Source organism: Nuphar pumila, chromosome 2 (assembly GCF_984573655.1).
Source record: "Nuphar pumila chromosome 2, dmNupPumi1.hap1.1, whole genome shotgun sequence".
In the NCBI taxonomy this organism is placed as follows: Eukaryota; Viridiplantae; Streptophyta; class Magnoliopsida; order Nymphaeales; family Nymphaeaceae; genus Nuphar; species Nuphar pumila.
In genome coordinates, this window is record NC_143250.1 from 140,465,788 (window position 1) to 140,489,872 (window position 24,085).

Below are 24,085 nucleotides of genomic sequence, written 5' to 3' on the forward strand. Positions count from 1 at the left end.
AATGTTTTTAAGCATGAATTATGACTAAATTTTTGATATTTTATCATCAAAATTAGTTTATTCATATAAGTTGAAACATGAACTTGTATTTTGATGATATAATGTATATTTTATCATGAATATACATGCATTAACATGTGTGCATAGGCATGCTCCATAATACGAATATGTTTTCAGTAAAATATCTTGTTTGACCGATTTATGCAATCACTAAAGTGATTTGAGTTATATTGATTAAGGATTCTTTAGACCATATTAAGATTCGTTATTATGATTGTGTGTGACTTTATGAAACAACAATTCTACCCAAAGATAGGTTGTTGTATTTTAAATTCATACAGGGTGTAATAGTAGATGTGTATTTCAGCTCATTAAGCATGTTCGTTCTCAAAGATATAGTGTTGAATTGTCTCTGGTTACATGATCTGCTAGTTTAACCAACTGAAGGCAATTCTTTGTGAATCGAAGGGACTGAGCAACTATGAGTATTATCGTTTTCACCAAAGTAAAACGATAATGGCTCAACTATACTTATCTTAGAAAATGTGAATAATAAAGGGTCTCATTTTTACCTTTTCATTATAAGTCTCGTCTAAGTAATAATAAAGTTTTCTCTTTCATTTCTTGTTGTATCAGGGTATTTTCTTATTGATGATTCTAGTAACATTCTGCTTTTAGACGGATCTAATTTTTCAGATTGGAAAGAACTAGTGTTGTTCATTCTAGGTTACATGGACCTTGACTTGGCCCTTAGAACTAACGAACCTTCCGCTCTTATATATCAGAGCACAACCGAACAGAAGGCTGCCTTTGAGAAGTGGGAGTGCTCGAACAGACTTAGCCTATTGCTTTTGAAATCTCGAGTGACTAAGAATATTCGAAGCGATATTCTTCACTGCAGGACAGTGAAGGAATTTTTGGGAGCCATTGAAGCTCAATTTGTCAATTCTAATAAGGCAAGGTCTAGTATATTAATGTCCAAAGTGGTATCTATGAAATATACTAGTAACATTTACATCTGACAACATATTTTAGAAATGAGAAACATTGCATCTCAGTTGAATGACATGAAGTTCGTCATTTCTTATTCTTTCTTGGTCCATCTAATTTTGAACTCGTTACCTACTGAATATGGACCATTCAAAATCTTCTACAACACACATAACGATAAATGGTCTTTTATTGACCTCTTGGCCAAGTGTATTAAAGAAGAGGAGAGTCTGAAGGGTGAGAGGGTGCCGCGTGCACATATAGCCTCTCATAAGAAAAAATAGAGGTTGGGGCCAAAAAAAAGTTCCTTCAAAAGGAAGAACAAGAAGAAAGTCTCTGAGGAGGGTTCTAACTCTCAGGCGAAAGCCAAATCTCAGGCAAGAGACTTTTCTATAAAGTGTTTCTTCTGCAAGAAGAGGAGACATAAGAAGGTGGACTGCTTGAAGCATAAGAAATGACTCAAAAATAAAGGTAATAAGTCATTCGTTTCTCATGAGTGCAATTTGATTCATGTTCTATTGCATAGTTGGTGGATTGATTCTGGTGCCACAATGTACATTATCAACTATTTGTAGGCAATTATGAACAAAAGAGAACCAACAGATCATGAAAGAAGCATCTTCTCAGGAAATAAGACGTGTTCGCATGTCAATAACGTTGGGACATGCAAAATTATATTGGAATTGGGATTTATTTTGGATTTGGTTGATACATTTTATGTTTCATCATATAGTCAGAACCTGATTTCAATTTTGAAACTTGATAAGTTTGGTTTTAGTTTTAATTTTGAAAACTCTAAGCTTGTTATTATCAAAAAATTTATTAATGTAGGTTCTGCATATGTGTGTGATGGTTTGTATCGGTTAAAAACCGAATTTCAAATTCAAAAATCTCATTCTATTGAGAACACAATGATTGCCAATAAATATGGTCTAAAGGAAGATCAATCATATTTGCTTTGGCATCGAAGGTTAGGACATATCTCGAAAGAGAGAGTCCAAAGACTTGTGAAAGAAGGAATCCTTGGATCCCTTGATTTTACAGATATAGAGCCATGTGTTGACTGCATAAAGGCTAAGCAATCTAACATGTATAAGAAAAATGTCAAACGGAGTAATGAAAAGTTGGAGATAGTGCATACAAAAGTTTGTGTCCCTTTTTTCACCGTGTCATACGGGTGAAAAATATTTTGTTACCTTTATAGACGATTACTCACGGTATATGTACCTCCACTTATTATTTGAAAAATCAGAAGTCTTTCGGGGTTTTAAAGACTTTAAGAAAGAAGTAGAGAAACAAACTAGTGAAGTTATTAAGGTTGTCAGGTCTGATAGAGGTGACGAATATTATAGTCGTTTCACTGAAATGGGACAAAAAAAAGGTCATTAGTGTGGTTTCTAAAAGAGAAAGGCATTGTACCTCAGTATACCATACCTGATAGTATTTACCAGAATGATGTAGCTGAAAGAAGAAATTGTACGCTTAAATAAATTGTTCGATTGATATTGAATCACTCAAATCATCCCTTGACCTTATGGGGTGAAGCTCTTAAAACAGTAGTGCATATTTTGAATAAGGTTCTTACGAAGGTTGTTTAAATGACCCCTTACGAGTTATAGACTGGTAGAAAACCTTCTTTATCATATATGCGCATATGGGGATGTACAACAGAAGCTAAATTGTATAACGCACATATAAAAGACTTTGATCCTACAACGACTAGTGAATTTTTCATTGGTTATCTAGAAAGGTCAAAGGGCTTTAGGTTTTATTGTTCATCTCATACACCATAAATAGTGGAAACAGATAAAGCAAGATTTCTTGAAAATGGTTTTATTGGGATAGATGTATCTCAAAATATTGATTTTGAGGATATGCAGGATTCAGGTTTCATACTTGCAAAGGTTAAACACCTAGTTTTTTCTATCATTGTCCTTTTAGATAATGTCAGGAAAAATCTGGTCAATGAACATCAATCTCAAATAGAGCAAGTTATTGATAAGGATATACAATAACAACAGGATACAGAAGTTCATTTTGAACCACCTGTAGTACCTGTATAGAGGTCTACGAGGACTAAGAAATCCACTATCCATCAAGACTATGTAGTGTATTTACAAGAGTTTAATAATTTCATAGATATTGATGTTGATCTTTTCACCTTTACAGAAGTCATTGAAAGTGAAAGATCAACACATTTGATCATGAAAGAAGAGCTTGACTCTATGGCGAAAAACCAAGTATGGGATCTTGTACCTCAAACTGATGGAGTTAGACCTGTTGGTTGTAAGTGAGTCTATAAGACCAAAACAAACTCTAAATGTCAAGTAGAGATGTATATGGTTAGGCTTGTTGCAAAAGGTTTCATATAGATAAAGGGCATTGATTATAATGAGACTTTTTCTCTTTCTCAACTAAGGAATCGTTGAGGATAATCATGGCCTTCGTACCTCATTTTGATTTAGAGCTATATCAAATGGATGTGAAAATTGTCTTCCTGAATGAGGATCTGTGAGAGGAGGTATGCATGCAACAACCTCCTGGTTTCAGTATAGATGACTCGAATCATTTAGTTTGCAAATTGAAAAAGTCAATTTATGGACTTAAACATGCCTCCCGTCAGTGGTATAAAAACTTTAATCAGGTAATTATAAACTTTGGATTTACTGAAAATATTGTTGATCAGTGCATTTATATTAAGACTAGTGGGAGTAAGTTCATAGTTTTAGTTTTATATGTTGATGATATTTTCTTGTGACTAAATATTTGAGTTTACTAAATGAGACAAAAGATTTAATTTTCTCTCATTTCGATATAAAGGACATGGGTGAGGTCACATATGTCCTTAGAATCGAAATCCATTGTAACAGAACTAAGGGTGTCCTTAGCCTATCTCAGAAATCATATATCCTTAAGGTTCTTAAAAGATATGAAATGGAGAATTGTTCTCCTAGTTTGGCACCCATAGTGAAAGGGGATAAATTGAGCTTAAAGAACTGTCATCGAGATGATAATGAAAAGGCTCAGATAACAATTGTCTCATATGCTTTAGTGGTTGGGAGTTTGCAGTACGCGTTGCACATGACCTGATATAGCATCTGCTATGGGAATGCTTGGTAGATATCATTCAAATTCAGGCATTGTGCATTGGAAGGCAGCGAAGAAGGTCATGTGTTATTTACAAGAAACGAAAGACTATATATTGACTTACAAAAAAGTTGACTACCTAGAGGTCATTGGATACTCTTATGCGGACTTAAGAGGATGTCTCGACAGTAAAAAAATTCACTATTTGATACATTTTCTTATTAGCAGGTCGTATCGTCTCATGGAGAAGTAGAAAGCAATCTACAACTACTGCTCATACCATAAAGGCAAAATTTATTGCTCTATATGATACTTCATCTCAGGACATTTAGATAAGAAACTTCATTATAGATCTTGGTATTATGGGCTCTATTGATAGACCACTAAAGATCTTTTGTGATAACGAAATAGTCGTGTCCCTTTCAAATAACAACAAGAGCTCAACCTTGTATCGACACATGGAGTTAAAATACTTTATTATTAAAGAAAGGACTGAGAATCATCTGGTATGTATTTATATAATTGGTGCGAAAAAAATAACTGTGAATCCTCTTACTAAAGGGCTAGCATCGAGATTATAAGGGGATGGGTCTTTTTTTATTCCTTCTGATATATGATAATACATTATGTGATCATATTTATAAAAATCAATTGATTTTCTATGACTTTATATATTGTTAATTTTGCATAAAAGATCTCTCATTTGGTTAGAGACAATAGCAAAACAACAATATTAGAGGACCAATATAATGAGTTAGAGACCACCTTATTCATAAAGGTAATTTTAGCATGTTAAAGCACTGAAAATGAATTATATTATAACACATGAAAATATGAGATTTCATAAAGAAGTATTATCTACATGATTTGTATGATTCATTATTGTAATAAAGGATGGCACGTGAATCCTCCTTAAAATTGAATCAAAATAACAATAAAATCTTCATGATGAGAATAACCTTAAGGTCCTCTTCTTTCATATATATATATATATATATATATATATATATATATATATATATATATATATATATATATATATATATATATATATATATATATATATTATATAGTTCAGGGTGTTGACCATCAACCTAAGGCTTGGGCTGATAAGCTGAAGAAGGCCGAGCACCCGCAGGTCGCATTCATGGCATCTACTGGTAATTATTTGCATTCCTGTTTTGATTTTGCTATGTTTAAAACAGATCAAATTGAAGCAGAGGAGGCAAAAGAAACTACTGCACACCTACCTCAAGAAAGCTCCCAACAATGGACATTGTTTGCAGAGCCTAAGGCCCACAAAATATCGATCTTGCAGCCATCAAGGAAACGATTTTCACAGGCCTCAAAGTGCAAAAGCCTCGGTGGTGAACTCAGAATCAGAGACTCAATCACCATCCCTTTAACAGAAAGGTGTTTCATATTGGGTGCAGCAATTTCAATCCTCCTGAATCCATTGCAGGCAGACACTTCCATCTTCTCCAGCAAAGGGTACGCCGAGATCAATTTCTTCACTTCCAAATTATCAACAATCCGAACAAAGATCAATCGCAGAGATTTCAAAGACGGAAAACCAGGCGCTCTGGCCGACGCCTTTGAGGCCGGGAAGGAAGGGAATCTGCAATAGCCGACGGTCATCTCTTCAAGATTGGAGAATGTGAAAAAGATGAATCTTGGGAGATTGTAGAGGTACCATCCACAACGGGAGATTTCGTCGTTGAAGCTCAGATTGAGGCGTTTTAGGCCTTGAAGAACAGAAGGGGAAGACAACCACAGATCGATTTCGGGATCGGATTCGGGAGGGTAGAGGTTGGAGATGGAGAGGCTGTTGAGATTGCCAACATGGTGGGTCAGGAATTGGGTGATGAGGCTTCTTAGAACTCGTTGCTTCCTCGCCATCCTTGGGGTCGAAGAAGAAGGAGAGGTCGGGAACCGAAGCCCAGTGAGTCTTCCACGAGGAAGAGAGAGCTATGGTTCTGTAAGCGTCGAGTGGTGGGAGGAAAGAGATGATGTGATGAAGAAGGCAATCTGGTAGCCGGCTCAGCCGGTCTTCTTCTTCTTCCATGGTTGCCTCTCTCTCTCTCTCTCTCTCTCTCTCTCTCTCTCTGTTATCAAAGTGTGTGTGTGTTATCAAAGTGTGTGTGTGTGAGAGAGAGAGAGAGATGAGGGAGTGGAGAGGAGGGAAGATCAGGTCATGGTGAATATACCTGTTGGTTATGTTCAATTCCCACCGCACATCTCACTTTGATAACCGAGAGAGTGGGGCCCACGCACGTCCCGTCAAGTGATCAAGTGAGATGTGGGGTGGGGATTGAATATAACCGACGGTTATGGAGAGGTCTTCGGTAGAACCCGCGGTTTCCTTTTTTGAATTGGTGCAGAGAGCCGTTGGAGATTATGGCGGTTTAAAATGTTTAAACCCAATTCCTGGGTGCCAGCTGGTTTTTTCAAATTTTAGAAAATTTTGGAGTGAAAATGGGATTGGATCTGGGTTCGATCAGGTCCTGGGTCCTGATCAAACTCCTTCCATAGAGTATATGACTAGGGCTGGTAAACACGAGCTTGAAGTGTTCAAGTTTGGCTCATTCTTGTGGCTAGCCAAGCTGAGATTGAGCTTAGTCTCAGTTAAACTAGCTGAGTTTGAGAGTGTTTATAAAAAAAAAATACATGCAAGTATATCCAAAATATATCTTGCTACCTAACCATCTTATACGAGTCAAGTCGAGCAGAGTGCCCATTGTTCATATTCAGATTGTCAGACTATTTTATGAGTTTGGACGACCTCCTTACAAGCCAAACATGAGCCAAGCCTAATATGGATCGGCTTGTTTTCCAGCCCAAATTATGACTATTTTGTCCAGGGTCGGGTCTGAGTTGCTTCTTAGCATGATGATACTAAAGCTGGTAAAAGTAGGTTCGAGAACCCAAAAACCAGGTGGTTTAGATCTGATATGGGATCAAACCCAACTTGAGCCGAACTCAATGAACAGGGTCAGAGGCTGTACTGAATATCCCTAAACCTAATTGGAATATTAAAAATGGTCTCGCCTCTACCCAGGAAAATCTTATTGGACTCATGTCAGAGCAGGGGTTGAGCCAGAAATCTAAATTAGGTAGACACGCATGCAGAACGAAAACGAAAAAAATCATGCAAAAAATACAAAAAAAAACCTAAAATATTCTATTCAAACACCTTGTTAGATACCACTTGATCCTTTAAGAAGAATGACACTAAAACTTTAGAGAGAGGAATTGGGTGGTGCCCACCCTGACCCAACCTTTCATAGGGTCAGGCCGACCCAACCTGTTTCAAGGTCAGAGTGGGCACCTCCCACACACACAAAATATATATATATATAGCGGTGTCCCCGTACCTACATTTTTCGAACTTGTCGTGTCATACCCTCCGTACCCATACCTATACCCTCACCCGCACCCGTACTCCCATATAGTGTAAAATTTTTGTTTGTTATGTGATACAAAAACCATTGTGGCTGTAATGGGCAGGGAAGTAGCCGTTTTGTTAGAAGGTGACAGGTTCGAATACAGTGACCAACCAGATAGTTCTCTTATTGTTGACAATCCAGCCACTCATTTAAGATGTATTCTTCTGTGTTTCAATTGCAAGGTTGAAAGTATAATTGGTGTCAGTTTCTTTCTTTATTTCGATCAGCTGGCTGGGTCCTATAAGATAACTCAAATAAACAAAAAAGAAGTCACCATCATGCCACGTGAGCATAAGTCTTGAAGAGGTTCGATGGTATAATCTTTTTTATTAGGACGCCGAGTGCCACATAGGCAATCTTGTGTATTCTTCACCAAGAGAATATGTACCTCAAACTTCACTAAATATTGTGAAGCACAGGCCGCTCGTGTGGTTCAGAAACTATTGTTATATTTTATTCATATGCATGCAAGACTTTACTCTTAGCATTTACGACCTTCATGAGCACTTTACCCCTTTTGAGTGGACAGTCAACTCCGACGTAACGGCCTTTACAAGTCTTGTTGTAGAACAGTGTTTCACATGAACATGCATAGACAACGACCTATATGAATCGACTGCTCAACACACATAGTCACAACAAGCACTGGCCCAGTCAAGCCACAACGGCTGGGCATTTTTTGGTCATGCCCACCCTAGCCCAAATGTGGCTCCGCCCTTGTGTCAAAGGCTCCATACTGTTTTCACGCCAAACATGGTCATCAAATTTGCAAAAATTGTGATTTTCAAAACAAAATACAAGTGTGATTGGCATGGACTTGTTGGTAGGTACCATAGTTACCTGAAGCTTCTTAAAAATCCGAAAGCTCATTTGCAAAAACTCATTTGGACGTGAAATTCATACCGTTTTTTCTCTCTTGAGTTGTATCCGAGGCTCCATTGTATCCAAAATTGAACCTATTTGATATAGGAATGCAACTTTTTTTATAGGCAAGCTGGGGTTAGGCAGACCAATACAAGTTATACAACTATACCATTCGGTTTTGAACATGCAACGTCCCAACACAAGGTGACGTGCACTAGCTGCTCCTACCAGTCAAGCAGAGCCCCCATTGGTATGTTCCCTAAAATACTTGATGCTTCGTACATTGTCATTTTCTCTAAACTCAGCTACTCGCTTCAGCTTTTCACACCCCTGAGCAGATCCAGTGATCAGGTCCGAGTACTTTACAAAGTAGTTGAGCCACCCAAAACATAGAAAATCGCTGTGCGTATAAAGATTTTTTGTGTTTTGTATTTTACACAAAAAATCACTGCCATGCGTGGCGATTTTCTGTGTTTTGCATGGCCCAAGTACACAGGCTGATCTTGCTTTTGCGGCTATGGTTGGTATTGTCCTAGATCTGAAACTCGGGGTTCTGTTTGGAAACTGGCAGCTGAGATGCCAGTTTATGCATTTGGCAGGTACCTGGTCAAACTACCTTGGCTGTGTGTTTGGAAACTGGTAGCTGGGATTGGAGTTTTTGCATTTGGGAGAGGAAGTGAGACTGTCTCCCCTTTATATTTGCACTAAAGAGTGGTGGCATGCAGCTACCACTTTCCAAATGCATAAATTCCCTCAAAAAAACAGACCCTTAGTTATAAATTTACGACATTTACTGCAGAAAATGAGAGCTTTTTTCATAGGCAAGCTGGGGATATGCAGAGCCCCACCAGTTATACATCATACCATTGGGATTTGAACTTGCAACATCCCTAACACAAGGTGACGTGCACTAACAGCTCCTACCAAACAAGCGGAGCCCCCCCACCCCGTTGGTTGAAAATGGGATAGGTGGACCTGCAAGGAGTGGGACAAACCCAGGTCAAGCATTCATATTCCCCTATGCACCTAGCTTGGCTAGGATCCCTGGTATATGCCTGAGCCTAGACAAATCCATATCAGGCCCAGGACTTTACATTAGATCCGAGCATCTGGATCCATCAGGGTTGTGCTCCCAAGTCTGTCGATTTGAAACCAATTGGCAAACCGGTGTGGATGAGACAGTATATTGGACAATCCAACTACAAATCAATTTTGTGTAAACTTGGAAGGGTTGCATAAGATAGCTGGACTGCTTAGAATCTCACTGTCTTACCCAACGGATCTAATCCTATCTGGGGCAAGTCCAGCTTGACTATCAAAAGGACAAAGGCAGGGGGTTTTATACAATTTGGCCTGCCCATCCATTCGGCAAACTTGAGCACAGGATGCGATTGTATTTAATGGGGTCATCCTGATCCTGCTTCATACACTTGTCTTGAATTCAATTTGGGATTCATCTTGATAGGAACAGGGCCTAAGCCCAACTTGAGCTTGGTTAGTCTCCAGAAACCTATTTATCACACAAGCAGCCATACCCCTTGGTGGATTGCCACTGCCATGAATGGGCTATAGGACCCAAGAAATATGTGATTCAATTCTTTCTTGGTCAGAAGTGATCCGCTCCCGCTGTAGGATATCCGCAACCAGGGCTCACAACACGCATCAAACTCAAAGTCTTCATTCTGAGTCCAGTCTACCACAGATGCAGCGGTGACAAACCATTACCTCAATCATGGAGAGCGCATGTTTTGGGAGGTCGACTATGAGCCACATTTCCTCTTGAACATTTCCCTGCCATTAAAACAAAACAATAGTTCATTAAGACTGTAGATCCTGTTGAACTTGATTACTCTCAAGGTGAGGGTTTCCAAGTGTGTTCCCATGAACTCCACAGCAGCAACGCAAACACGCAGCGTTCTACTTTCCAATGACAAACTCGTGAGAAACTAGGCTGCCAACCTCTGAATTTCACAAATCAAGATACAAGCACAACTTCTGCAGTGCCCCCTCTTTAACTGCAATTACCAGGCTCATAGTTGACCAGCACGTCACAAATAAAACAAAAAGGACAGGAGGGGCAGAATTGCTTTGTCATCACCTACAAAGAGAGCCCTAGAGCTGCTCCCACACTTCTTGATTAACTTCATGATAGATCCAAACAATAGTACCGTCATGCCCAACTAATAATAGGATATGAACCAGCTAGAGGAGCTTGCCCCACTTCCATTAAAATCCATCTGGTTTGCAGGAACCAGAGATCCAGGATGCAGGCCAAATTGCCATGCAGAAAGCCAAACCATCAATTCTAACTGGCTTTGTTATTGGAAACTAAAAAATGAAGCTCAAAATTACAACAAAAACAGTGTATGAATTAACAAGAGAATGATTATATTATACAATGTAACAACAACACAGCTCGATGATTCAATACCATTTTACAAGAGAAGCAGCTGGGTGGACCAACCCTTGGAGCCATCCACATTTTTCCTCTTCCAGTGAAAACCAAAGAAACAGAGGCTCTTGGCTCTTAACTGACATTCCAACAAAACAACAATCCCATTCTAACATACATAGCTCATATTATCTGCCTTTTTGTCTCTTTTCTTCCAGTGCAGCAGCTTCTTTCAACATATCAGAAGCATCATTGTGCATATCAAGCTTTGTAAGAGCTGCCGCTTGCATGTAAAATGCTGTCGGCCATTCTGGATGAACACATTGTGCTTGCATTGCATCTCGGAGGGCCTCATCCGGTTGATCACACATCAAATGCGAGAGACTGCGCCTAGCATAAACAGTAGGAGATACCATTGTTCCCATGTTTATAAACTGCAATTTGGGAACAAATGTGATGGCCATGGTTAGTTTTCATTAAAACAATTACAGGGACTAATGTGTTCATTATTTGCATAACCTACATGAGTAAATCCATGTTCCCGCAGGTAGGTAGGTGTATGTGTAGTATGAATCAAGTGGAGCAACATCATTTTTGCAACTAGTTCTGCAATAATATTTTTTTGTGAAAAGGTATTCTCGAGAGAACTTAAATTTATATATCTTAACGTCAATAAAGTAGAAAACTCAGAAAATTAGAGAACTGAAACAAAACAGGAAAGAAGCTGGGGATAGGGATACAAAAGGTTAAAATTCTTTTTTTTCTAAAGCACACAAAAAATTAAAAGAATTTAACTAATTGCAACCATCGCAAAAATTGTTCATAGATTCTTTACGCCTTGTTAAAATATCAAAAGGTTTAAATCATGCAATATTTGTTGCATAAATGAAAATGGTGAGCATAAGTCAAGGTTGCAACGAGCACATGCCCTACTATCAGTTTAGTTGCCCAATCTCAAGTCAGGTTTTTAAGACTTTACAGATACATAATAGATGACAAGGGCAAAAACGTGCCTGAGAATAACAGTCGATAGCAGCTCTGAAATTTTTCTCACGGAATGCAACATCACCACGCTTTCTAGCTTCAAGCATATCTCTCATCTGCTGAGTCCACTCTTGAAATGATAGCTGCACACCCAGCAAACCCATGCTGCATGAACAAACTTTTACAGGTTTCTGGCTTCCCAAGTCAAGTTTCAATTAATCTACACTTTTACCTCATTGGTCCCCTCATCATCCTTGTAGTGCATAGTGATTAGTATTTGGTGCATTGCAGTAAGATCCATTCTTGCACATGCATCACCTAATGGAGAAAGAGAAAGTTTTGGAGGAGAAGGGGGTTCCTCTTGCTTCATTATACCCATAAGGATATAAGAAGGCACCTGTATTAATCAGCAGATACAAATTGTGAGCATGAATATTTGTCTATTCAAATGCAAGAAAAGCAAGGTTTTCAAAGGTATATACTTGGGATGAGCAAACAGTGAAAAGACAGACAAGATGTGCTCATTGTAACAGAACCAATGCCAAACCATGCAATAAGATTAAACTAGATAACCATCAAAGGATAAATTACAATACAGCCGACGTATCAAAAGTCATTCTTGAGAAGTTCGCAAGAACACAAGGGAGGGTTTTAAAATTTTGTTTTCCTCTATGAAATATCTCAAGATGATAGAAGTTTTACTTTGTTCATATAAATTTTGGGATAGTATGGAGATAATCTCATGACATGATTGTGAAATGGGAGAATAGCACAAAAATTCAAATGCTGATATTTTTAAAATATCACTTCCTCTGGAAAATCACAGTTAATTTTAATATATTGAGAGGTATTTATGTACAATTCAATTACTTAATGATGTCAGCTGTTCAAAATCAGGAGGTACACATGGAGTTTAACAAAAGAAATGGAGGCAAATTTAGGGAAGGAATCTTTAATAATTTCACACACACACACACATGTATCCAGTAAAAAGTTAGAAAATTGAAAAATGAAGTGAAAAAGAAACGATTGATTAAACTATATTTGAGCCCCCCCTGGACTGAAATAAATCAACCTAGCATCCACATGACCAGCAGGGCAGCTAATCAAGCAAATAGGTTGAGTCTAAATTTTAACCCATATCACACTTGCAAACATAAAGATTGACAGAGACTGAGAGACAAAATACTAATTGAAGTCTAACTATACATGCTGAATGCAAATGAATTACAGAAATTTGGCTTTCCTCGAACAACTAGAATAAACTGAATTGGTCAGAAAAAAAAACATATATATGATGGTATGCATATATGACCTTAGATCAAACCAGCTTTGAAAGTTTTCAGGATGTAAACCAAGCTGATAGAATGACCAGATGAATGATGTGACGACCTGGTGACATCTAGAACAAAGTGACAAGATAGTAATAGCCACCTTGACTTGTATTTGCTAACAAGTTTTATAGCCTAAAACATCACAACAGAAGCCATTCATGGCTAAATATGTACACAACTATGCCTTCAAATTTGAATAGTTATTTGGTACAAGTAATGGCTAGGGTTACATCACTAACAATGGACACTAACAATGGACACTGCCAAAAGAGGATCATGTGATCTGCAAATAATATGCCCAAGAAACAAGTTTTGTACTTTAAAAGCACCAAAGGATAAATGTATTGTCTGTGTTACTGGACCCCAGGGTCCCAAGCACCAATTTAGTCCAAGCTATGGTAGCAATCCAATCCTTGTATAAGGTTGAAAGAATCATAATAAAACCAATCAAGCATATAGCAACTACAAGATATTGAGAAATTTAAAAAGAAAATGCCAGTTTTTTATATGCCATTCCAGTAACACAAAGTCATTGATGTTACATTAAAGGATGGATGTTGATTCTTCAATATTTTCTCAACAACCAGTATGCCAAAGAATTTCACCAGCTCATTATCTTACATTCACCACAACCCTCCATCATAAGAAACTGAAGCATTTTCAATTTGAAATTCCCAATTTTGAGGACCACGTACTCATAGCCTGCCTCTCAAGGCTACAGTTCTAAACTTCTAAGATACAGTTAACAGATTCTAAACACAATAATCCCCTGCAACTCCTTCCTAGATTGACAGGCTTGAGGAAGATGATGCTGAAGAGTGGAATTACGGAATACAAGTAATATTGGTATTGGACGAAAGATATGCCACTGAATGCAACTAAGAAGGAACTGGCAACAGTCACCAAGGAGCTGACCAAGGTACTGTTGTTTACTATCACCATGGCACAGGTGCATGCATGCATGAATGCATGTGTGCATTTAGTTGACGTGAAAGACTTCATACTTTTGTACCATTAAAAAAATGTGTAAAGGTATCAACAGCTTATAAGGAGATCTAAAAACAGCAGGTATGAAGGCGATCATTGGTAGAGGGTTAAGGAATTTTGTCAAAAGACTCAAAACGGTGAACACATAGGAAGAGAGTAGGCGTTTGCATGAAGAATATGTGATCGCTGCAAATACATAGAGAATTGACCGAGTCCGTGTCTATTGGACAAGGTTTAGCAATGGCAACCATTGGCTCAGTTGGTTCTCCATGTGCTGCAAGGTTAAACATCAAGTTGACATCCACATTTTGTAAACTTTAAAAATCCATCAAATTGCATTCCATTGCCTTGGACAGCACCACCAAGACAATTTTCAAATATCACTAGTACTAGAAAAATGATTGCACAAACTATCGTGGTATAAAACTCATGAGTCATACTATGAAACTTTGGGAGAGGGTGATTGAGTCTAGGTTGAGGAAGGTTGTCATGATATCGGAGAATCAATTTGGTTTTATGCCTGAAAGATCAACTATGGAAGCTATACATCTTCTTAGACAACTTATTGAGAGATATAGAGAGAGGAACAAAGATTTGCATATGGTTTTTATTGATTTGGAGAAGCCATACGATAGAGTACCTAGGGACGTTCTCTGGTGGACAATGATGAAGAAAGGTGTTTCTCTCAAGTACATTAGTATAATTAAAGATATGCATGAAGGAGTAGTAACCAATGTCCGCACTTGTGGAGGAGTGACAACCAATTTTCCTATAACGGTTGGGTTACATCAAGGATCTGCTTTAAGCCCTTTCCTATTTACTATAGTGATGGATGAGCTTACGAGATCAATTCAAGAAAATGTGCCGTGGTGTATGTTGTTTGTTGATGATATTGTTTTGATTGATGAGTCTAGAGCTGGGGTTAATGCTAAGTTAGAATTATGGAGACAGACATGGGAAGCAAGAGGTTTTAAGTTGAGTAAGAGTAAGACAGAATATATGGAATGTTGGTTTAGTAAGCAACGAAGTAGTGATGGGAGTGTAGTGAAGCTTGGTGAGCATGAAATACCGGTGGATGATTGTTTCAAATATTTGGGATCTATCATTCAAAAGTATAGAAAAATTGATGGAGATGTAAATCATAGGATAAAGGTTGGGTGGATGAAATGGAAAAGTGCAACTAGAGTGTTGTGCGATAGTAGAATGCCATTGCGGTTGAAGGGAAAGTTTTATAGGACGACTATTAGGCCCGCCTTGCTATATGGTACGGAATGTTGGACTGCCAAGAGACATCATATTCAAAAAATGAGTGTAGCTGAGATGTGTATGCTTAGATGGATATGTGGAAATACAATAAAAGATAAGATTCGAAACGAGGAGATACGTAAGAAGGTAGGCGTTGCACCCATTGAATATAAGATAGAGAGAATCGTTTATGGTGGTTTGGACATATTCGGCGAAGGCCTAATGATGCTCCAGTTAGAAGGATGGAGAAATGGGAAAATAGATTAGTTAAAAGAGGTCGGGGTAGGCCTAGGAAGACATGGATGGAGGTGATAAGAAAGGATATGAATGCTTTGAACCTCACCGAGGACATGGCATTGGATAGAAATGAATGGAGGAGAAGGATTCATGTGGAAGACCCATAATGATTTTCTTTGTTGGTTCATATCGCCGACCCCAATTGTTTTGGGATGAAGGCGTAGTTGTTGTTGTTGTTGTACTAGTACTAGAAAAATAATTCAACACTAAGGAATTTCAGAAATTGTTAGGAATAAGGAAATTTTGGGTAACTTGAAAACATCCAACATGAGCCATGAAAGTTACCAGGTTCACCAATTTAACAAATTTCAGAACAGCACGATTTGCCTTAATAATCACATCAAGGGTATGTTGAATTCAACCACATGGAATTACCTGTTAAAAAAGAGTACCCAGTTTTGGAAAGAAAAACTCACGTAAATGCAATTATACCTTGTATAAAATTACAAGGATGCCCTTAACATCTTCAACAACTAAACTATCAGGATTTCTGGATGCAATTAAAATTCTTTGATGCTAATATAGTATATAGTAATTTGCAGGAAACAATTTAATTGAGAAGCTAAAAATTGATACTATTCAAAATTACATCATCATAAATGTAAACCAAGCAATCGATTGAAGCAAAAGGAAACAGTTAATTTACATCTGTTCTGGATTGCAAGGGTGCCAGTGCTGCAACAAGATCTGATGGATTAGGCCTATCCTTGGGTTCATATTGTAGACAACGTGAAACAAGGTTGACAACTTCCATTCCTTCTTCAGGTGAAAAATTTCCTTCCAAGTGTGAATCCATAAGCACTAAACCATTTTTACCCCTTATAACATCAAGAGCCTGCACACAAATTACCATGGACAGAAATGGAGTTCAGCTGTATTCCTAATGCTGTTAAACGAAAGAATATGCTTTTTCAAGTTAAGAAAAGGTACATGTATTCACCAAGACGCAAAAAATTTAATCAATGAACAAATAACAAGCATGGAACCATAATATAGGTATCAATACATAATATTGCTTGGCATCGTAGGCTGTGGCATCGTGGGGAACACATGCCACATGGACCAAGAACAAGGCCGTGACAATTGGTATCAGAGCAGGTTGACCCTAACGATTGATTGAAAGAAAATGAGAAAATGGACCGTTATCAGCAAATCTAACATAAGAAGCAAAACTAGTGGTTGCAAGACTTATACAGAAAGCCTTATTATAGGCTGATTATGACAGTTTCATATAATCCAAGATAAACAGATCTTTTATCTATAATCAGCACTGAATCCTCCATTTTATTCAAATCCACCTTCTCCCCACCTGGATCAACCTTGCTAAGGCTGTAGAAGGATCACAGACTCACGTGTTAGATCATGATTGAAATTTTCTGTAAACAACCAGCACCAACTAGATTTTCATTCAGATTCTGATCGGAAAAGATCAGAACAGGTATCTCAACAATGGAATTCAATCCTAATATGCTATATGTAACTACTATATATGCTTGTGGTAACATAGGGTAACTACCCGGGACCAAGTGGGGTTCCCATCTCCACTTGTTATAGTATTAGAATCATGAACCACAAACAGGTGACTAGAAGAACCAGACCCCACACATGGTCCAAACCAAATCTAATTTTGTTTGATCCCATCAGACTATCTAAATCCAGCCCACCCACAAATTACTAAGAAATCCAGATTGGTGAAAGTGAGTATGTGGGTTGAATTGGGTGACTACTTTAGTGAGCGACAACAATGCAAGCCAACCATGATTGATGGCACGACAGAATCATCCTAGTCCAATGCATTGGCAGCCCTGTCATTCACATTTACATCAAACTGTCCACCAAAAGTAAAGCATTATCAGCAACCACAAGTACAACTATTTGATCCTTTGGCTGCAATCTTTGTAAGCTCACAAGTGATCAAACTTTTGTTGATCTAGCATGTCTCTTTCTATTTTATGTACTGAAGAATGCTTCCAAAAAAAAAGTACAAATAGTTGTGACACTGTAAGTTTTTAACAGTAGCAAGCAATGTATAATGTTAAAAAAAAGTCGAAAGAAAACCCTATTACAAAAAGGGAGAAGGGCTAAAAAGTAAGCAAAAGCAAAAAGTAACCAAGCTAAAATTGCAAGTAGAGATGAGCAGAAAATCTTTTCCCCAATCCAAGAATTCTCTAACCCTGCCATGTAATGCTTCTCTAAATATGAAGTTTATTTTGAATTACGATGCCAGCAGAAAGATAAGAACCAAATGCCCCCTTGAACTATGCAGTTGTTCCTCTCTTTCCAAATAAGCCAGCAAGTATAGAACCTATGTCACAAAGACATGGATGCATACATGCACGCGACTTGCGTACATCACATGAATTTATTAATTTTGTAAAAGACAGTAAAACGTGTATGTGTGTGTGTGTGTGCATATGTGTGTGTGTAAATTTTGAAATATATTACATTTAAGAGTTCACTTCAAGTGATGGCATTTTTGAAATATTTAAAAATGTGAGGAGAGATGAACGCTGGGCCCCAAGAACATCTAATGTATAGACTACAGAGAGTCGAGGACAGCTTTTTTGGGACCCACCATATATTAAACAGTCAAAAAGTAAAAAGTAAAGATTGAAAATGTAAAGAGTGGGGGCGGCTGTTATTGGGACTATCAAAATGGTAAATAAAGCAACAGGTTACGTGTTTTACAGGGTCACATAAAAAAAAACTTAAACGTTGCAATGAACTAACCATTTTGACAAGACCACATCGTAACAAATTTGGTGTTAGATTATGTGCCATGACATTGGAAGCTAGAGGTTTTAAGTTGAGTAAGAGTAAGACTGAATATATGGAATGTCGGTTTAGTAAGCAACGAAGTAGTGATGGGAGTGTAGTGAAGCTTGGTGAGCAAGATATACCGGTGAATGATTATTTCAAATATTTGGGATCCATCATTCAAAAGTATGGAGAAATTGATGGAGATGTAAATCATAGGATAAAGGTTGGGTGGATGAAATGGAAAAGTGCTACTGGAGTGCTGTGCGATCGTAGAATGCCATTGCGGTTGAAGGGAAAGTTTTATAGGACGACTATTAGACCCGCTTTACTATATGGTACGGAATGTTGGGCTGCCAAGAGACATCATATTCAAAAAATGAGTGTAGCTGAGATGCGGATGCTTAGATGGATGTGTGGAAATACAATAAAAGATAAGATTCGGAACGAAGAGATACGTAAGAAGGTAGGTGTTGCACCCATTGAAAATAAGATGCGAGAGAATCGTTTACGGTGGTTTGGACATATTCGGCGAAGGCCTAATGATGCTCCAGTTAGAAGGTTGGAGAAATGGGAAAATATATTAGTTAAAAGAGGTCGGGGTAGGCCTAGGAAGACTTGGATGGAGATGATAGGAAAGGATATGAATGCTTTGAACCTCACCGAGGACATGGCGTTGGATAGAAATGATTGGAGGAAAAGGATTCATGTGGAAGACCCAAAATGAATTTCTTTTTTGGTTCATATCGCTGACCCCAATTGTTTTGGGATGAAGGCGTAGTTGTTGTTGTTGTTGTTGTTGTATTATGTGCCATGATGTGTCACACGAGATATGTGCACAAAATGACATGTCATTGTGACATAGTATAGAACACTTTCTAATAACAAAAAATATTACAAGCATGCCATCAGATTTCACAACTAAGATATATTACGATACTCAATCTAATAATGAAGATGATACAAGAATCAGATATTTAAAAATATCTATATTGAACAACTATATGGGTAAGGTTATTCAGCTGCAATTATTTCAAAATGCACCATCATACTGTCATACAAGACCAGCTTCCTGGAGCTATAGAAAATAACTTTATGAACATATAAAGTGTTAAAATATATATGTATATATATATATATTTCTATATATATTATGTTATAATTTATAAACTGTTTTGTAATAGGTAATGCCCTTTAGGGGCATTTTCATCTTTTTTCTCATTGTAATAAGTATTGTCCACTAGGGACAGTTTTGTACTTTTCATTTATTTTTATTTTTATTTTTATTTTTGTCTTTTTGTGTTTACAAAGGGGTGTTTTGGTCTTTTGTACCATAGAGCTGTTGGGAGTCCCCCCAATAGCCCTATTTTGGGAGCTCCCTTCTCTTTTGTATCCTATAAATAGGGGACTTTTTGTCCTTATTTCTTAATACTTTTCTTAAGCATTTTATGTGTAATAAAGATACATTTTTTATGTTGTGTTGATCTTTTTTATTCTTTGAAGTCTTGTATATGCACTTTGTGCTTGTGTAGTGCCTTAGTGCTTTGTTGTATTGTCCTATATTGGGCTTGTAATAATGCTTGTGCAGTTTGTTTTGTATTTTTGCATATTTCATTGCATGGTATCAGAGGCATAGTGCTCTTGGACTTGTGGAGGTGACCATCAATGTGTTTGTGTGTTCTTCCACATCTATCATTTTTTTCTTCTTTTTTCTCTCTTTCAACATGGAGCATGATTACAAGATAGACCTCTCCAAAATCAATGGGACAAACAACATGATGTGGGCTTCCGCTATGGAAAACAATCTTAAAGGAAAGAAGCTTTGGGGATACATGATGGGCACTATTCTCGAGCCTCAACTTGTGTTCACCAAGAAGGTAGGAAATGAAGTTAAAGCTCTTAATAGAGATGATCGTGCTAAAACCATTTGTGATTATCAACCTAAAGTAGAAGATTGGGAGAGTAATCGTGCAAGAATTCTTGCATAGTTTATGATTCCTTTTTTTCAGCCAACTTTTTCTTTTTGGGAACGGATAAGTGATGCAAGACCATGGCAATCTTAAGCCTACCAAGCTCCAAAGATAGAGCCATCTTAGAGGAAATTTTTATGTAATAGAACAAAAAGTATGAAAGCATAGTTGGCCATAAAAGTCAATTAATATAGGCATAGGAGTACACTTTGTGGGGATATATACAAGCTGCTAGTGTTTTATATATATATATATATATATATATATATATATATATATATATATATATATATAGAGAGAGAGAGAGAGAGAGATAAAGAAACTGGAATATATAAACCAGCAAAAATATGTAAACTGATATGAACCAAGATTTTCATAGTTTTTTGTTGCAAATCTAACCCTACAGATGCATTCGGCGTGGTCCATTTGCTTGTAATCAATTATTGGATCATCGTAATCAGATCAAGAAATGTGACTTTTTATGCTTTAATATTTACGAAAATTCTGATTCGTTCATTTTCAAGCCTTAAAAGATTCTTCTTATACATCGTAATTGGATGATCCAAGAGTTTGTTTCTATAAAACCAAGCATTTAGATCGCATTCGTATGGTAAAATTTTAGAAAAAAACTATGAAAATCTCGGTGCATATCAGTTTACATATTTTGTTGGTTTACGTATTCCAGATGTCACAAGTTTGAAACCCACAAGTGGCATTCCTTGTTGTAAGGTCAAAGCTGGGTGTACTACCCTGTGGTTAAGGGGGACCTCAAGGGTTTTATTTACCTACAGGAGGCCAGCCAATGTGCGGTCGGTGCTTGGGGGTGGGGGCGGGGGCAGGGAGGGTTTCCCTTGGATTATTCAAAAAAAAAAACTCCAAGATTATGTAATCTACACAACAGGGTTAAGAAATTATGTGATTCTGAATCAAATATTTGCATTAACTATAGAAAGTATGCTCCAGGTGTTGAACTTTCACAACTTACCTGAGAAAGTGGCCACTTTCTCAGGTAATCATCAGACGTTCCCTAAGTTAAATAATGATCTTAAAGATTTAGCGTGCTTAAGCATACCTACAGGGCTTTCTAACTTTCTTGTGATGTAAAGGAGGGGGACTTCTCCCCCAGCTCTGCTATGATAGAGAAAAAAAGCTAGTGTGGGGCCCACAGGCATAATGACATGATATACAATCAATATTATGTACTCATATATGTCGCTCATAATCAAGTATAAGATCATGGTCAGTTGGTCCATAGATTCAAATTGGCAATATATTGAACACAATGCCAAATATCTATTCTTTCTAAATTATGCTTCATTATTCTACTTTATCAATTTGCCAACGTCTATCAGGGAGAGTCCCCTTCCAGGTATGTATTCTTTGATTCTTGATTTGGGAGCCTCTTTTCATATGACCTTTTATGAAAACTCTCTTTTTGATATATGCACCAACCGAAATTTATCTTTTATTTCAACCACCGATGGGACCTCTTTAAAATTTGAAAGCATTGAGACTTTAAATTCAAAAACCTCTCAAAATTTCCTTGTTCCAAAAATAAGAAATGTTACTAAACTTAATTTAAATATTTTTTCAGTTTCTCAAATTTTCGATTATGCATGTGAAATCTCTTTCTCATCAAAAAGTTACATCGTGCAAGATCTCCGGTCTAGGAAACGGATTAGGCAAGGAATTACAAGAGAAGATCTTTATTATATGGATTTTTTGTCTATTTTTTCTAAGTCATTTTGTAGTTATGTCCAAGAAAAGGATATTGAAATATGGCATAAAAGACTTGGACATCCTAATTTTCCAAGATGTATTTATCCCATTTGTTGAGAATTATTTGAATGAAAAAGATATTACTTGTAAAGATTGTATTTTTCAAAAAATGAAATCTATCATCTTTCCTCAAAAAACTTTTATTTCAAAAAAAACTTTTGAGTTGTTGCATTCAAATGTACGGGGACTCTCTCTGATCATATCAAAGGGTGGTTACTCTTATTATGTTGTTTTCATTGATGACTTCAGAAGATATGGATGGGTCTAATTCCTTAATTTCAAATCAAATATTTTTTCTTTCTTTGAAGAAATTAATTTCAAAGTAACATTTCTATCCATAGATTCGACTCGAGTGGAGAATATATGTCAAATGATATTCAAAATTATTTAAAGGAAAATGGTATTTGTCAACAAAGAGCGTGCCTTAGAACTCCTCAACAAAATGGGTTGGCAAAAAGAAAGCATATGCATATCATGGAAACCGTTAGAATCATGTTTATAAAAATATTCCTAAAAAGTTTTGGGCCAAAGTCGTTTTAACTTCAACATATTTAATAAATAGAATTCCTTCTTCGTCTTCGCAAAATACTTCTCCATTTGAAAAATTATTCAAAATGACACCCGATTTCAAAAGATTACGTATTTTTTGTTGCAAAGACTTTATACTTTCCCACAAGAATGATAAATTGCCTCCAAAGGCAATTGAATGTCTTTATGGAGTATGGTGAAACACAAAAAGGATATAAATGTTTTGATTCTAAGAATAACAAACTTTATTTGTCTAAGGATGTGACTTTCTTAGAAAAAGAAAATGGCTTTGATAAAGAAAGTAACAACGAACTAGACTATGCTTTCTTGTTTGATTGTTTGCCAAGGCATGAATCGAACAACTGTGAATTAAGTCATGATATCTCTTTGAATGATAATGATACTTTCCTGTATGATCAAAATCCCAATAACGGTAATTTGGAATTATTCCACAATAATGATAATTTAGTTGAAAATCCCTCTCAAAATATTCAAGTTTATACCCAGTATAGTCAAGAAAACCAAACAAATGCTTATAAAGGATACTCTCAAGACCTTTCGTTAAATGAAACACCTAGTCAATATTTGTCAAATAGAGACACCACACTTGGGATGCCACGTCCCCCAATGTGATGGTCATCTTAATATCTTTGAACTGGAATGTGTTAGTTGCCAAGGAACTTTCATTCCACCTAATAGGTTTATATCCTACGAATCCTCACAAAACTACTGGATATGTCTTCTAACTATTCATTTTTATCATGAACCCTTTATTATAGTGAAGCCAAAAATTGTTTTCATTGGATTGAAGCTATGAATCTAGTAGGGCCCATACTTGGGAGATAGTAAATTTAGGAAAGAAATCTTTAGGATGCAGATGGGTTTTTAAAGTTAAAACTAAAAGTGATGGAACCTTAAAATGATACAAAGCTAGGATAGTTGCCAAAGGTTATTAACAATATGAAATTGACTATGAAGAGACTTTTGCCCCTGTAGCCAGAATGACTATTGTTAAAACTCTCATAGTTGGTGCATCCACCCCAAATTGGCCTATTTAACAATTAGATGTGAAAAATGCATTTCTCAATAGTGATCTTGGTGAGGAAGTTTACATGGATCCTTCGCTAAGTTTTAAGATTGAACAAGAAAAAAATTTAAAATTAAAAAAGGCTTTATATGGTTTTAAACAAACTCCTAAGGCTTGGTATGACCAATTTAGTGTTATGATAAATTTGGGTGTTCGATCATGTTATACTGACATTACTCTCTTTGTTAAAAATACAAGTACAAATATTGTAATATTGTTGTTATATGTTGACGATATGATAATTAAAACTTGAAGATCCTACACCACATAGACAGTTGATCGGATCCCTTACCTACCTATCCATTGCCAGACCCGAAATAGCCCATGTGATTCATGCA

At 36.9% G+C, this 24,085-nt stretch overlaps 1 protein-coding gene across 3 annotated transcripts in view; it reads right to left on the reverse strand.

The window, feature by feature from the left end:
- Positions 1–9,699: 9,699 nt before the first annotated feature.
- Positions 9,700–24,085, reverse strand: part of LOC149847343 (serine/threonine-protein kinase BSK1-like) — a 61,788-nt gene continuing 47,402 nt past the window's right edge. Inside the window, exons 6-10 of one of the 3 annotated variants that reach the window (XR_016430371.1) lie at positions 16,273–16,461; positions 11,996–12,160; positions 11,793–11,906; positions 10,819–11,213; positions 9,700–10,178 (exon numbers count right to left, since the gene is read on the reverse strand). Coding sequence is in view for 2 of the 3 variants with exons in the window: in XM_089996948.1 (XP_089853074.1) it covers positions 10,968–11,213; positions 11,793–11,906; positions 11,996–12,160; positions 16,273–16,461 (714 nt within the window). In the remaining variant the exon portion in view is untranslated. Of the gene's footprint in view, positions 10,179–10,735; positions 11,214–11,792; positions 11,907–11,995; positions 12,161–16,272; positions 16,462–24,085 lie in introns of those variants that run through there. The other 2 variants (XM_089996948.1, XM_089996949.1) reach the window with 2 other exon arrangements.